The 16807-nt window shown below is 38.3% G+C and overlaps 1 protein-coding gene across 1 annotated transcript in view; it reads right to left on the bottom strand.

Annotated features, from left to right (window-relative positions):
• Positions 1 to 16807, bottom strand: part of LOC122550233 (triple functional domain protein-like) — a 561659-nt gene that overhangs the window by 47708 nt on the left and 497144 nt on the right. The window contains exons 45-51 of the mRNA XM_043690993.1: positions 13782 to 13859; positions 12981 to 13172; positions 11194 to 11374; positions 9123 to 9856; positions 5314 to 5561; positions 3554 to 3695; positions 772 to 799 (exon numbers count right to left, since the gene is read on the bottom strand). Coding sequence (XP_043546928.1) covers positions 772 to 799; positions 3554 to 3695; positions 5314 to 5561; positions 9123 to 9856; positions 11194 to 11374; positions 12981 to 13172; positions 13782 to 13859 — 1603 coding nt within the window. The remainder of the gene's footprint in view (positions 1 to 771; positions 800 to 3553; positions 3696 to 5313; positions 5562 to 9122; positions 9857 to 11193; positions 11375 to 12980; positions 13173 to 13781; positions 13860 to 16807) is intronic.

Genomic DNA, 16807 nt, shown 5'->3' with positions numbered 1-16807 from the left:
TAAATAGACAAAGTCTTTTCCCTGGGGTCAGGGAGTCCAGAACTAGAGGGCATAGGTTTAGGGTGAGAGGGGAAAGATATAAAAAAGAACTAAGGGGAACTTTTTCACGCAGAGGGTGGTACGTGTATGGAATGAGCTGCCAGAGGATGTGGTGGAGGCTGGTACAATTGCAACATTTAAGAGGCATTTGGATGTGTATATGAATAGGAAGGGTTTGGAGGGATATGGGCCGGGTGCTGGCAGGTGGGACTAGATTGGGTTGGGATATCTGGACGGGTTGGACCGAAGAGTCTGTTTCCATGCTGTACATCTCCATGACTTTAAATGAAAATTGGAGAAATATTTGAAAGAGGAAAATTGTAGGGATATGGGAGAAAGAATGGGGCAGCAGGAAAGTGTCATAACAGACTTGTTGGGTCATTCACCCCCTTCAGTGCTGTATTACTCTGTGCTTCTCAGTCAGTTTTCACTAAACACACACATTTTAATGAGTCTGCTTTGAATGGCCGTTCCCAGATGTGTAACTGTAGAAAAGTTCAACTCATAGAATCACGACAATTTAAAAGGGAATGAAATTCACAATAATGTATTGTGCTGAATCAACTCACTTCTACTCTGTACATTGTTGCTGGGAAGAGCTGACATGAATCCCTGTCACAAATTCATATCATAGAGCATGTTTGCACTTAGCAGCTGCAACAAAATCCAATATCTAAAACAAGGCTGTTTACTCATACTTTGTGGAAATTAAAAGTTATTTAAATAACTTACCATCATAAATATAATTAGGGTTCAAGAGCTGAAAAGAAAGAAATGCAAATGATTTAATATAACATACATTTTGCCTTGACCACTCCATACAATATAGCAAGTTCCGCATTCTTAACACTCACTGAGTAAACAAGTTTCCTCTAGATTCCTTTATAGAGTTACAATACTCTTCCTTGATAATAGATTACATAATGTAATAAGTTAACTAAAAGCCAAAGTCAAAATTTGTATTCAAGATATAATCACAAGCTTATTTTCAAAAACAGTTGGAAAAGCACAGCAGGTCAGGCAGCATTCGAGCAGTAGGAAAACTGACGTTTCAGGCAAAAGCCCTTCATCAGGGTCGATTTTCCTGTTTCTCGGATGCTGCCTGACCTGCTGTGTTTTTCCAGCACCACTCTAATCTTGACTCTAATCTCCAGCATCTGCAGTACTCACTTTCGCCTAATTGATTTTAACCTTACTGTGAATCCTCTTCCAAGAATGCCTACCTTGTAGAAGCTCTCCCCCTCTCTCCACAAGGATCTCAGTGAGTCTCTCTCTCTCTCACTGCAACCCCCAGGTCATCTCGTCTGCCCTGATGCTCTTCAGCCACATTCTGAAACAGACTTGCTACGACAGCCACATCTCCTTCCTCAGTGCCTACCTATGAAACCAACTGATCCCACATTGACTCCGAACCACATTCAGACACACAGTTTGGATCTGAACAGGACAACCAGTACAGACTACAAAGTAAAAACCCCCAGCAACAGTCTTCCTTCAGGATCCTCCGCTCCACACTCGCAGCCATGCGCCGCCACCTTATCTCTCTACAGTCAGCCCTGCCTCAGCTCAGGGCCACACACTCTCAGAACTGCAAAGGACCCCGGCTGTATTATATCCTCAGAAGAATTCATACACATTCCTGATGAAGGGCTTTTGCCCGAAACGTCGATTTTCCTGCTCCTTGGATGCTGCTGTGCTTTTCTAGCACCACACTCTCAACTCTAATCTCCAGCATCTGCAGTCCTCACTTTTGCCAAATTTAGAAACAAGCCAGCTGACCACTTCTGCTCTGTAACTATTATATCATTCCAAAGATTATTTCCTGCTTGGCCAGCAAACAGTTTGAGCAGACAGCAGAAATGTGGTTTCCTTTAATCATCTAAATTTGCAATTACAAAAAAAAATGCATTGAAATACTTGCAAGTCATTTACCAGGTTTTCAAGTAATTATCAAAATATTGCATTTTAACACTTGGTATGACTGATAACTGTTTCAAAAGCAAATGACACAATTGATTTTACATCTCATGTCTCTAGCTATTGCAGCACAATAGACCACTAATGCAGATAAAGAGTTAACAACTTTAAATAACGGATAGTAAGATACATATGCCAGTTACATGTAGATGTATTTCTTACAAGTATTTACTAATATAAGTAATGAGTATATTATTAGTGCATTATTCGATTAACACTTCAGTAATGCTACTCGCCTCAATCTGAGGGAAAGTAGTAAACCAAGCCCAAGTATCTGCCTACAAGATGGGGAGAAATTTAAAAGAATTGGCCCACACCTGCATTTCCAGTGTTTCATGAAAACATTGACAGCCAGTCATCTTCAATATGAATGGCATATCTACATGAAAGAGAGGTAAAGGATACTTTTTCCTAATTTTTGAATTTAAAATACAGAATACACTGTAATTCCTAAAATACAGAGTAAATACAGGAAGTGTGCTCCAATTTAAAAAAATAAACATAAAGTCGATCTAGAATATGCTATTTTTAAAATAATGTAACAAATCATATTACATAATAATCAAACTTAACATACTGATTAATGGTTGAGTTTAATGGAAGCTAATGGTCAGAAACACGTCAATTTTTGGCCAAACATTGAGAACAAAGCAAATAGATATTTGGCATCAATAAAGTCAACAAAGAAAGTTGCTTGAAGTGACGGCTGTGAAATATTCCGGTATTATGGATCACAAACAAATCTGCATACTTCAATGAAATAAGAAGACTGAATAATATTTTTACACTCATCATTTATATTCTTTATATCTGAAAACAAGAGTATCGAATGCACGATGAAGCTAAAATAATTCAATATTCCGCTCACACTCAGATTCACAGATAGTACATCATTTAAAAAAAAACAGATGCTGAAATCCTGAAACAATGCAGTGTAGGTTTCATGCTGATCCCATGGATTCCAAATTGGTGTCACTAAAGAAGCAACATTCTCAGCCAGGCTCTGGATTGATTGAGACTGGCTTTGCAGGAGTTGTTGAAAAATTGGAAGTTAGGGTACTTGAGTTCCACTTCAGAATCCGACTTATCTAAAAGCGGTGACAGTGTCTTCTTTAACTGCCTGGACCCTACCTAGCTAAACTTTCCCGATTTACTTTGAAGAAGGGTGCAAATAATAAAGAGAATTAAGAAAAATGTTATGACATTTGTATGTGCATAATTATTTCTTACTCCTACTTCATATTTTTTAGGTTTAGTTCATGAGTCACCCAATGAGGTTGGCATGAATTAGAATACTGCAACACGTCACAAGCTGTTAAAGAATGAGTTGAAACTGGCAATGAATAGATATCTCCTCCCTCCCTCCACTGAAATAAAAAAAAATAATTTAACAAGGAGGAACTCTCAAAACTACGTCGGTGGAATTATAATCTCATTATCTGTATGTTCATTTTAACTTCAAAAGATACTTTTAACTTCAAAATGGTGGAATATTTCCAAGCAAGGTATTTAGCTAATGGCTATTACTAGGACTTACCTTAACTGATACCTTATTTGGTAATCCTTCTCGTGACTTTCGGAAACCATTCTCTAACTTTCCTTCTTTCTTGCCATCTTTATCCTTCTTTTCATTTTTCTTTCTTAAACGGAGTGCAGTGTGCCAAGATGTTGATTTTCTACTGTTGTCAAATTTCACCCCAGAGGAGAGAGGACAAGAAAAAGAACACAGCCCATTTTAAAATATAAATAAAAATGATAATCATCCTGCATAAAATACACACTATTAATAATATTTACTTCCAGCACAGCACATTGGGAGGATCAATACACTGACTGAGAATGAAGGGATTTGGACAAATACTTTTCCTGTGAGTAGACACAGTGCAGAGGAGTGGGAAGTGGGAGCAGTTGTTGTGCTGGTGGTGGAGGGTTGTGGAAGCTAAATCAGAGTATTTTTCCAAAGTGTGCTCAAGTATTCTTACTAGCCAGCTTCAAATCACTAATGGCAGAAATATGGAAAAAGCACATCCTTCCATTGCTTAACATATTCGGTGTTGTGACAACAGGCAGTGAGTGATGATCAAAATAAAAACTTCACCCTCAAAATACAGTAACTTTAATTACGTCTCACACTGTATGGCTGAGAACAATGATCACATGCTTTCTATTGTCTCACAGATTTATCAAGTATGAGAGTTAAGTGTATAGAACAATGGTAGCTACCAGCTACTCAAGCTGAGCTCAAAATTGCAGTAGTGTAACTTGATCTTGGTCCTACCATGCTCACTTGATACAAAATAAACCAATTGAAGTCCAACATAAAACATCTTAACCGGAAATACAAAGATCATCCATTTGTGGAACCACAGGAGATGGGAGAAAAACTAAATGAATATTTTGCATCAGTACTTACTGTGGACAAAGACATGGAGACTAGGGAACTCGGGGAAATAAATATTTATGTCTTAAAAACAGTCCATATTACAGAAGTGGTGTTGGAGATCTTAAAAGACATACAGGTGAATAAATCTGAGGATCTGATCATGTGTATCCAGAATGTTGTGGGGAGTTAAGGGAAGAAATTGTGCAGCCCCTAGCAGAGATATTTGTGTCATTTACAGCCAAGGGTGAGGTGCTGGAGGACTGCAGAGTGGATGTTGTTGTGCCTTTATTTAAGAAAGGCTGCTAGAAACCTGGGAATGATAGGCCATTTGACTGAAGGGTCCATGCTATATCTTTAAGTGCCTTCCATAATAATAGGTTCTGTATAACTGAGTAAGTATGCCACCAGATCTGGTATTGAGCTACATCGACCATGAAAGTTTCAAGTCTAATTATATTGGTCTGCATGTTGGAGTATTACAATTGGTTTCAGTGCTCTTGAACTAGTGATGGAGTAATGGGAAATCAGTCTGTGCTTCTAACGCTGATTGCTTTCTAGTGATCTCAGTTGGAAAGTGTGCATGGTGGAACTTGCGTATGCTTAGGACAGAAATAAATATAACTTCTCTGTTTCCCTCTCATCACACGTCCTTACTAATACTGGCTGTCAAAGACATGTGCAACAGGTATAGCCACTTAGATCAGTTATCAGAAGGCTGTCAGGATACATGCAGCTAAAACTCAGCCAAGCGAGGCAGGAGAATATTGAGATAGAGAAAATAATTCCTGTCCACTTGTCATCACATGCAAAGAAGTGAGAGAAGAGAGACCGTTTGCATGATTTGGAAGAAATTGTTTTAAAGATTGACCATTTATAGAGTTAAGCAACCAAACTATGAATGAAAACAGACTAACTTTAATGTTCCTTCAGGGTTGTCTGGGATTATAATAGTTGTGTGACCTAGTACATAGCCAGGAATCCATCCCTCAGCTGCAGGGCATTGGTCAGTGGCTGCTCGAAACACCAAAAACATGTTCTGTTGGTTGCTGGCCAGGATTTGCACCACCTCGCCCTGGCATACATTGATTTCATCCTCTTTCACTGCAGTGTAATCATATGTTACCAGCATGGTGGAGATATTACTGCTGCTGCTACTTTCACTCTACAGGGGAGGAAAAAACAAGGTTGCAAAAATAAAATGTGCTTCTGAAACAATTCACATAGCAATGCATTAAATTGGTAATTTAAATATGGCTCACTGACTTAATTTCATAATGAAGTTTCCTTCCCTCCCTCCGTCAATTAAAAAGTGATTTGAAACATGAACCTTAATTTATTGTTTTCAACACTTCAAATAACACAATACTCTTTTTATTATGACTTAAACAAATACACAGATACAACAAACTGACAAATAAAACATTAAGAATGGCCACAGCACATTGCAAAATCTCTAACATATATTATAATATTGTTTATTGTTAAACCTATACTTTAAGAAAACAAAACTGCCAATTCACGGTTTGAGATAAAACTGACATTAATGTTCTTTCTTCCTTTCCTCCTTTTGAAACGTTGACTCTGCTGAAATAAGATTCCAATTCACAAACACCCGAGTTATTTAGTACAAGTGACCAGACTGTATGGATGAACCTGGAAGGGTACTCAACTATAAGGAGCATCACAGCTAAACTCATACAAGTTCACTCCCAGCAAGAATTGGTGGACAGTGATCAGGAGTAGGAAAATTGACGTACAGGCACATTGAAAGTCAATTGTACTGCCTTTTACTGCTGCATTAGTCAAGATCAGTTAACTTAGTACAGACTGCTGTGATCTTCCTGATTTGAATAGGTCCAGGCTACTGGGAGAATACCTTAAAATAGAACAACTTCCCTCCATATGAATCAAATAACTTATGAAAGAGTGATGAGTAGCCCTTAGTTTAGCAAAAGCAGGACAGTTCCAAAAAGAATTAAAACATGAACAACTTAATGTTTCATAAACAAGGCCTGCCAATTTCATAACTTCTCCATAAATGTGTAGTTGGAACAGAATGTGGAGACGTGGCTTGAAATTCATTCCTATCTAGTACTAACATATTTTGAAATTCAATAGCTGGTTTCATTTACAAACTGGAAATTCTGCAAATACTAAGCAGGTTTGTCAGCATCTGTGGAGAAAGAAAGAGTAAATGCCTCAGGTTGCTAATCTTCTACTGGAACTGGATAAGTTAAAGAGATGTGACAGATTTTAAGCAAGTTTAGAGGCAATGAAAGGAACAAGTATTGAACAAGATGTTTGGGTGAAAGGCAGGAGTGATTAAATGACATTTGGATTTTGGTGCAAGGTGAAAGGAAACGGGAATAGGAGAATCAAAGAGACAAATATAGGTCGAGAAGAAAACTAATGGGAAAAGCAGAAGTATTAATAAATGCCATTGGAGATAAGGGAACAGGGCAGAGGATATGATCCAAAATTGTGGAACTCAACATTGAATATGGAAGACTGCAAGGTGACTAATCAGAAGGTGAAGTGCTGTTTCTCAATGATCATATCTTGATTTGACCCTTAACAGCCTTCAAGACTCAATGTGAAGTTCAATAAATTAAGATAATGCACAACCTGTGGTCACCTTTTATGTCTTTAGATGAAGTGATTTGTGATTATCCTGGTTTTCCCATTCACATTACTTCTACTGTACCCCAGACTTCCCTTTTAATATTTTCACCCTTCCCACATTAATTGTCTCCTTACTTGCTCAAACCTGTTAAATCATCAACTTTTCTGGTTCTCACTAATGGTCATCAGCTTGAAGTATGTGTCTCCACAGTTGCTGCTGTTTGTGCTAAGCATTTCTGGCATTTAAAATTCTATTTCAGTGTTCCAGTACACATAAAATTTTGCTTTTGTAATAGCTTGTTTCAAAAGTTCTCCTATAAGTTTAAGACTAATGGTGTATTAATAATAATTGATGAATATTTAGTGGCATCTGATGCAGACAAAGTTAGACTATGCTTGGAGAGGAAGGAAATAATTCAGCTACAAATCATATATTGCCTGCCAATTGCCAGTTGCAATCTGCACCGAAGCCTGCGGAACTACCTTTCATTAGGTAGCCGCTAGAAACTGAAGAAAATGGAATAGAATGATTTACACTCCACTTTATCTCTTTCTATGCCAGAATTGTTTCATCGTTGCTAATCATGTATGCTTTTCTGCATCATTCCCCAGTAACACAGCTGCCATTTAAAGCATCCATGTCGGTGATATAATATAATATTAATTCAATGTTCTGCATTTTTGCACTGCCTGGAGGAGAACAGAAATGTGTCATTTTATTAAAACTAATCCTCATACCAGAGAAATACCTGCATCCAATTTTCTATGCTTGAAGTCAGACAATTATCACTAAAACATCCATGTATAATAAATAACCTTTTAAAGGTCATCAAAGTGACATCTAGCTTTTGACCAGAGTGGTTCAGAATCTCACTCCCACCTAACATGATAACTCATCACCACGAGTACTCTGCACATTTTAATTGTGGATTACATAAGACCATTTTTGACATACAAAATACAACAAGAATCATTTTTTTTTGACACAACTGGTACAAAGTTGCTCCCTTAATTGAGACAGGAAAAACATACAAATTGAAACAAAGAAGAGGAGAAAAAGAAAGTTAAGGACTAGAACATAGAAAGTGGAACAGCAGAATGTCATGTGTACATATTATTTTAGCATCTGCTTAGGCAGCAAAAAGCACATGCTTTCAAGCAAATTGGATCAATACAGTGGAATTTAACAACCAATCCAAAATGCTGTGCTTGAAAACTGAGGGACATGCAATGCATAGTGAGCATGCAAGAGTTTAAAAGAAATAAACTAGGCTAAATGTAAGTAACAATATTTTTGTGAGTTGGTTACACTGTTCAGGGAAACATTTTCACTCTGATTATTTGCATTATATTTAATACAATTATTTCAAAGCAAACAAATTTTGGGAAAAGAAACAAACTTTGGAAAGACATTTGGTAAAATTGCTTTTTCTTTGGAAGGGAATACTATCTCCCATACCATAAGGTAAAGCATTACAAATTTACAAGATATTGAAAAACAAAATATACTTGTGAAGAATTTCGTGATCAATAAAGTTAAAATTAATTTGTGACGGTCAGTGCATTTAAACCTTCAGATGTTATGGCACCCTTAAGCAGTTTCAATGTCTTACATTGTAAGCTGGACAGCTTCTTGAACAGAGGATTCCATATGTCAGCTGCAGAAACTGGCTGAACAAGATAAGGGATGATGCATTGAATCAGCAACTGGCAATTAAAACAAAGTTGCAACTAGCAAATTTAAAGAAGCGTGACCAGTTCAGAGAAATGCCCCATTAATATATGTGGTAAGCTGGTCTCTAAGGGAAAAGGGTAAAGATGCAGTTTTTTTTGCCAAAAGTCAGCTGTTATTTTGCCTTCTGCAAGGCAGTTGCAGGAGCAGTGGTTAGTAGATGTTTAGGCTGATAAGTTTTTTTAAAAAGATCTTGACAGGTAGACAGTCACAGCGATGAGTAGTTAGGCAAGTTTTTAAGTTTCAGAACAGAGCAGTTTACTTTTGCAGAGCCAGGAGGAATTAGTACGGAGAGTGATACTGACGCACAGAAGGAGAGCGTGGGAAGGTTTTAGAGGAGCTCACAGGACAGACTTGCTCCGCTCTTACCCCGTTGCTCTGGGTGGAATGCACCGATTGCTCGCTGGTCGAGGAGCACGTGCTCATACGATCAGTGTCCTTGCTGTGCGTGGAGTGGCGGTGGACCTGGCGCTGCAGGGAGTCCATGTCCCCTGGAAAGGTGAAGGAACCAGGGCGGCTGGCAGGTGAAGCTGGGTGTGAGCTCCAGAAGGAGCCCTTGAGAACAGGACTGCTGGGAGGGAAGGGTTCTTTGTTGAAGGGAGAGGAAGGGAAGGTTGTAGACAGCGGAGAACTCAAGGGTGATGTAGTGCCTGGCCGTTGCTTTCCTATTGTTAGAGTGCCCACACTCCCTCTTGGTGACCGGTTCTCTTCTAGACTACCTCGTAATTCCTTTAGGCTTCCATCTCCTGTGTTGTTGAGTGGTCCTAATGTTTTCCTGGGACTGTCAAGGACTTTTTTCCTAGGAATCTGTTCCAAGTCCCTTTCGTTGCCTTCTCGTTCCAGGTGCCTGTCAGATTGACTGGAGCCAGAATCTAAGGTGCTGTTGAGTGTCGTCAGGGTAGGGTTGCGAGCGGACATACCTGTCAATCTGTCTACCTCTGTTTGGGCCGAGGCCCCAGAGGAGACCAGGACTGGGGAATGGTGCCGGATGGGTTGGGGGATCCGAGATGGTCTGGAACGGCTTGTACTGATCATTCCACTACAGCTATTAGGTCCACTAGGGCCAACATGGTTCCTCTGGTACTCAATTGGAGATGTCAAAGCTGAAGCCAAAAAAAAAGTTAATTAGACAAATTATACATTATAAGGTTGGAATTAAAAATTTAGATAAAAAGAAGGTTGAGATGAATGGGAAATGTAGATTAGAACAGCTCTCTCAAGGGTCATTTATACTCAGTAATTTTCAAATATTTCCAGATTATTTGAATGTGTGCTTTTGTGAGTTTAATATGATAAAAGTTTGTTTCATGGATTGCACAAATAATTCAATCATTACAGGTGAAATTTGGTGATGTATTACTATTTTTCTAGTAGTTCAAATTTTTGAGCACTGCCTCTGGAAAAGGGTTAATTAGTAATTACCTTCCTTCTTAAAACAATACTATGCATGATAAGAATGGTATAGCAAATTTCCATAGGGAACTGTTATAATACAACAAAAGCACAATTAGTTTAAGTTTGATTCCATTTGCTGACCTAGTTAAAAATCAATTGTGGGCTCCAGTAAGCTGATAGTGATCAAAACTTCAATAGGAACACAGCTAAATCTAAAACATCACAGCTCATTTTCTACAGTTCTGGTACAAAATTGTTCTAATTCATGTTAGTTATTGAACAGAAGATGCTTAATGTCTATATTGAGAAGTTATTGTATTTTCAAATGCTTAGGAATTTAAAAGTAGCTAATCATTGTGAATCCATGGAGTGATGGAATGCAAGTTTGATCCTTAGCTCTGTGAAAGCCCTAATTTTATCCACGTTTCTTTGGGGCCATTATGGACGGAGGCTAAGTAGGTCCAACTGAAAGGAATGATGATAATTGGTAAATTACTTCCTTATTTCTTGGGAACATCTCATTGGAACTAACACACTAAGGCCATTTTGTCTCTCTCTAGTTCATGATTACTCAATTTTTTGGGAAAATCAGTACTGGTTAATAGGGTTGGATGCGTGTGGAATTAAGACTGAAACCACCATTGTTAGTTATAACTTTAGAAATGGCTTTTTACCAAGGCCTTAAATATTCTAACTTATCAGCACTTACAAAAAAAATAGTAAAAATATTTTGCCTGTATACAATTTTATATAGTAAATTTATACAAATAATGTTGCTGAAAAAGCAAATTTAAATAGAAATTGCAATTATCATTATTTTTATAGAAATCTCAGGGCAAAGGAAGAGAGAAGAGCAGTCTGTAATTTCCAAGACAGCCCAACTGAAAACGATTTAATGTGGTATTGACTATACTAACTTGACTACTGTTCATGGCTCACAATTGGAGTTATGCCATTAACTAATGTAAATACCTGAATGACGAATAGGGAAGAGGAACAGCGAGATTCTATTTAATGCATTTGCTTAAAAAAAACCTCAAAATACCATTTAAAAAGTTGCGTTGGTTTTCCAGAATTTGGTTGATTTCATAGATCCACATTTGGCGTACTGTAGGATTTGATGCTTGCAGAACATAGATTTCTATACCGCCTTCAGCTGATCGTGAGGTAAGTGCAAATTTACATGGATCATTCTCCACATTCTCTTCCAGGCCAAGGCAACTCACCTGAAACATAAATCAATAAACCATTGGGTATTAGATCATTTGAATTCTAAATCCAAACATTCAAAATTAGCTTACCCAAAATGACAGATCCTCTATACAAGAATGATATATTACTTGTGTGCTTCATGACATATTGCAAAATTGCAATCCTAGAGCATGATTTTCTGTCTATTAAAATTAATGGATTGAGAATGGAGTTTTACTCCACAACATAACAGCATAATGCTCTTGGTCTGTCAACAAACAGTAAGCTTGAAGAACACAGCAAGCCAGGCAGCATCAGGAGGTGGAGAAGTCAACAAATTGGGTGCAACCCTTCTTCAGGTCCTGTTGTTTATCCTAACAGATGATGCTTCAAAACCAAAGGCTTGACAGGTCTTTTGAAAGACTGGTATAGTCAAGGGGACATGGCCAGCTCTCTAGCTGTGTAGTTCAATTCAGTTTGGGAGTGAGGTGAGTAAGAGTAACAGGGGAAACTGGAAGCCTTCTCTCTGTCCTTCTGATTTCGAACTATAAGTTGCCAATGTCATTGTTTACTGTTTATGCTAAGGGATGTATGTATTCGGACTTGCAAGCATCTTTGGAACAGCATCATTAAGTTGGATTTGGATAGGATAAGTTAACCAGTATTCTGTTTTCTGTGTTTCATTCCTTAGGTTTGTAGATAAATTTTGTTTGTTTAAAACCTGGCAGTTGACCCAGCTGATTCACTCCAGGAATACCCACTATCCACTGAGCTAAACAAGTAGCAAGATTACAGTCTAGGCTACCTGCTTAAAATGTTTTGAGGGGTCTGGCCTAGTCCATGACAGTGTAGATTGATTTCTTTTCTGATTTATTTCACCCTAGGATAAATGTCTCATCTCTTCAGCCTACTGGGGTCAAAAATTATAGAAATTTTGAGAATGACATTTGACTATACCATAATGATTCATCAACACCTTGCTCTTGGCCACCAGGAGAAGGTGGAAGCAAGGAATGCAATTGCTGAAAAAGTCCAGCCTTGCCCTCCAATACATCTCCTGTGCCCGTCTCTTGCAAGGAAAACCTCACCCTACTTATCTGCACTCTGGGGCCTCCTCCATCTAGCAGTGACCACCACATCTAATGATACTGTTGACACAGACGATGCTGCCACCTGATTGATTGAATGGCAGCTGCACAAAGTGGCATCTCTATTTTTACAGGCAGGGAAGCTCTGACATCAGCCATTAACTGCCTGAATGCTACTTCATTAAAGTCTGGAATTCAGATGCAATGGGGCTGCCTTGGCTTTCCAGCCATCCACAGCAATTAAATATGAACCAGTATCTTAATTGCTGATGAAATTACATATTTCACAGGGAAGTGGATCTGTGGCTGGATTGTACATCATACATCTATGATAACTGATATTTTTGATGATACTACTGCAGATTTAGCTACTCAAATGGGATCCAAAACACCTTTATAAATTTAAAAGTCAGGCATTAATTGAGGTATAAGAAAACTATTAATATATTAAATTTGCCTAAATTATATGAAGTAATTAATTAGTCCCTGAATATTTATATTAGAAGATTTACTTGAATTCTGTAAGAAACTTTTAGATTGATCTCGACATTACCTTGACACTGTTTTTAAATAAGTAGCCAGGCATGGAGAAGCCTTTTTTCTTATCTAAAGGCTCACTAAATATTGCAATCTGTTCAAAAAGGAAGACTCTCCGCTCTTTACTGCGTGAAAGAAGTCCAGCATCCTGATCTGCAACAAAGAATGTGTCCTGGAGAAGCAATCTTCCTTGGGCTACAATTTTGCCCTGAAAATAGAGGAAGAAACATCACCCACTTTTTCATTTCCATAGGAGGATTCAGCAAGTCTAACACAAAATATTAAAAATACATTTAATCATTTATGTCCATACAAATCAGAGAAAGAGTGTAGTTAAAAGGGACTCTACTATATATAATTTGAATGGCTATGAGTAGTCCTCCTCTTCTATGTTGCGAGCACAGACCCATTTGTAAACCACACCCTTTCTATTTATAGAAAGGGGAAATTCTCAATCATACTGCGACTCTCCATTAGGTACTTTGTAAGTTAAAACTTGTAAAAAACATTCTGGCAGCTCAGGGTTAGGTTATAATCCTGTTTTGAGCGTGGTTGCACACATTATTCACATTGTTGTGAAGTACCCAAGATGCTAAAAATATCATACATTTACAAAATAACAAGCATTTAAACATACAAAAAAACCCAGTTAAATTTATAATACTTTTGATTTTTGCTATTTCGCTTTGGAAAATGGAATGACACACGTTGAACCGATCCTCCTCAGATTTAGAAAATGAAGCTGTGCTATTGTAAAAGAACAGAGAAGGCTTTCCTGAAACAGACCAAATGAAGGAAATCAAACTGTCAGAATTACATCGAATCCTTGTAGCCGTCCAACATTCATCATATCGTTGCATCGCTTTGGTACAACACACATGACCTCCACAGCTTTCTACATGTAGAAGACAAAGGAAAGAAATGATCAGGTTTAATACTCTTAGGTTTATCCATTTTAAGGATTTAAAAATATCTAAAACTTTAATGTCATTCTTTCATGTGTACCTCTCTTAGCTGTATTATTTTGATTGTTGCAAGCACATGACAAGAAGCTAAAGAACCTTGTGATGTAAGATCACAATGGCTTACAAGTTCAAAAACATACTGACTACAGACATTTTTCCTTTCCTTCTCTTAGTACAGCCCCATTTTCCAACTTTTCCCTTTCAACCACGCAGAATTTAGTGCAACAAGTGAGGAGATGGAATCAGTGTAATCTATGCACTACACTTGAAAGTACAGTGTTGTGAACTGGACAACAAAGATGCTTCAAGGAGATTTTGAGAGGCTAAATGAGTGGATAAAAATTTGGTAGGTGGAACACAATATGGATAAATGTGAAGTTATCTACTTTGGTGGTTCAGTGGTTCACACTACTGCCTCACAGCACCAGTGACCCGGGTTCAATTCCAATCTGGGGCAACTGTCTGTGTGGATTTCGCTCATTCTCCTCATGTCTGCCTGGGCTTCCTCTGGGTGCTCTAGTTTCCTCCCATTTTTCAAAGATGTGCAGGTCAGGTGGATTGGGTTGGTCATGCTAAATTAGCCAATCGAGTACAGTGTTGTGCAGGCTAGGTGGATTAACCAAGGGAAATGCAAGGTGGATCTGGGAGGGATGCTTTTCCTAGAGTCAGTGTGAACTTGAATGGCTGCTTCCACATTGTAGAGATTCTATGAAACATAAATAGAGCATTTCTTAAATGTTGAGAGGCTAGGAAGTGTTGAACTTCAAAGAGACTTGGATTTTCTTGCTCATAGATCATTCAAAGTTAGTTTGCAGGTACAATAATCAAGGAGGAAAGCAAATGGTATGTTAGACAATTTGAAACTGGTGTAAAGATATCACACTGCAATTACATAGAGCCTTAGGGTATTGTGTGCAGTTTTGGTCTTACCTATGGACTGAAATATTTGAAGTACAGGAAGCACAATGAAGATTCATGAAACTAATTCCTGGGATGGAGCGATTGTCATATATGGGAAGATTAAACAGCCAGGGCTTGCATGGTCTAGAACTCAGAAGAATGAGAAGCAATCTTATCTCAAGAGAAAATTCTTCCAGTGATCTAAGTGTAGATGTAGGAAGGATGTTTTGCTTGGTTGGACTGGGCAGAGTTGGGGTGGGGTGAGTGGTTAGAACTGGGACAGTCACAATAAGAAGAAGATTGTTTAGGACTGACAGAAGAAAAGGGTTTCTTCACTCAGAGGGTGGTGAATCTTTGCAATTTTCTGTGCTAGTGAACTGTGAGGGCCTAGGAGTTGAGTTCATTCGAGATTGAGATCAATAGATTTCTACACATTAAAAATATCAAAATGGATATAATGCAGGAAAACAGTGATGAAGCAGAAGATCAGTGATGATCTAATTGATGGTGGAATGAAATTAAAAGGCTGAATAGCCTACTCCTGCTTCTTATGCTATTACAGGATCCCACCCTCATACTAGATAGCCTCATGGTTTCACCTTTAACTGGAAGGCAAGAGTGAGAGATGAACCCCTACAGTGAATTCAGAGTGGCCTGGTCCATTTTAATTTTCAGGTCACATTTAAATAAGGTAACACTGTCTCCCACCTGAGAAAAGAATAGTAACATCAGGGTTCGTTAGTGACAATGGAAGTTGTGTTGAGCTTCAGGAAGTTAGGGACACAAAGCAAGAAGATTCCAGCCCATGTCTTCCCCTTCAGAATTCAACTGATTGCGTAAAACTCAGACCTATCACTTCATGGAACACAGTTGCAATACTAGTCCTTTGTTCTGTTTTACTGGTAAAATATTTTCATGATAAATAGAAATGGACATGCCATCTCAAATTATTTATTTGCCTTGCAAATAGGATTTTTATTTATTTTGTTTTACTCAATATGCAATATGAAATTTACTTTTCAAAGCCATATATTGAATGAATATAAGAACATAAGAACTAAGAGCAAGAGTTGCCAATCAGCTCGAGTCTGCTCTTCCATTTGCTACCACCATGGCCGATCTTATGTTGGTCTCAATTGCATGTTCCTGCCCTCTCTACATAACCCTTCAACCAATTACTAAATAAAAATCTATGTCTCCTTAAAGTTACTCAACGTTCCAGCATCCACCATACTCTAGGATAGTGGCTACCACAGATTCACAACCAACATTTCCTTATCTGTTTTAAAGCTGCTACCCCTTATCCTAAAACTATAACCATGCATTCTAGATTGCCCAACATGAGGACACTTTGAAGAAACTGCTTTGAAGAACTCGGTGACTGTTTCACAGAACATCTATGATCTGTCTTCAAAAAAGACCCTAATCTTCCAGTTGCTTCTCACTTCAACACACCACCTTGTTTCCTGGCCAACATCTCTGCATCAGGGTTTGCTCCAGTACTCCAGTAAAGCTTAGTGTAAGCTGGAAGAACAGTACCTCCTTTTCCGCTTGGGAACTATTACAGCCTTCTAGACTCAAAACATAGTTCACCAGTTTTAGGACTTCAGCCCTTACCCCCAAACCCCACACACCAGGTCTTGTTATCACATGGTCTGCTATTACACTCACCCCACTGTTAGCCACTAATGGTCCCCATTAGCTGTTATTAGTTCTCCTAGAATGACCATTATTCACTCCTTTGTTTGTCGAACTGTTCTTCTCTGTCTTTTGGCTTCATTTCCACCTATTGTTTACTCCTTACTCTCTCCCTGCATTCTATATTCTTATAAAAAGCAACTTTTTTCTAACTACCATCAGTTCTGAAGAAGGGTCACTGGACCCTAAACATTAACTCTCACTTCTCTCCACATGCTGCCAGACCCACTGAGATTTTCCAGTAATTCCTGGTTTTGTATGAAGAAACATCCTTTCTATG

This window comes from Chiloscyllium plagiosum, chromosome 5 (assembly GCF_004010195.1).
Source record: "Chiloscyllium plagiosum isolate BGI_BamShark_2017 chromosome 5, ASM401019v2, whole genome shotgun sequence".
Taxonomy (NCBI): Eukaryota; Metazoa; Chordata; class Chondrichthyes; order Orectolobiformes; family Hemiscylliidae; genus Chiloscyllium; species Chiloscyllium plagiosum.
This window is presented reverse-complemented; position numbering and strand designations above follow the sequence as displayed.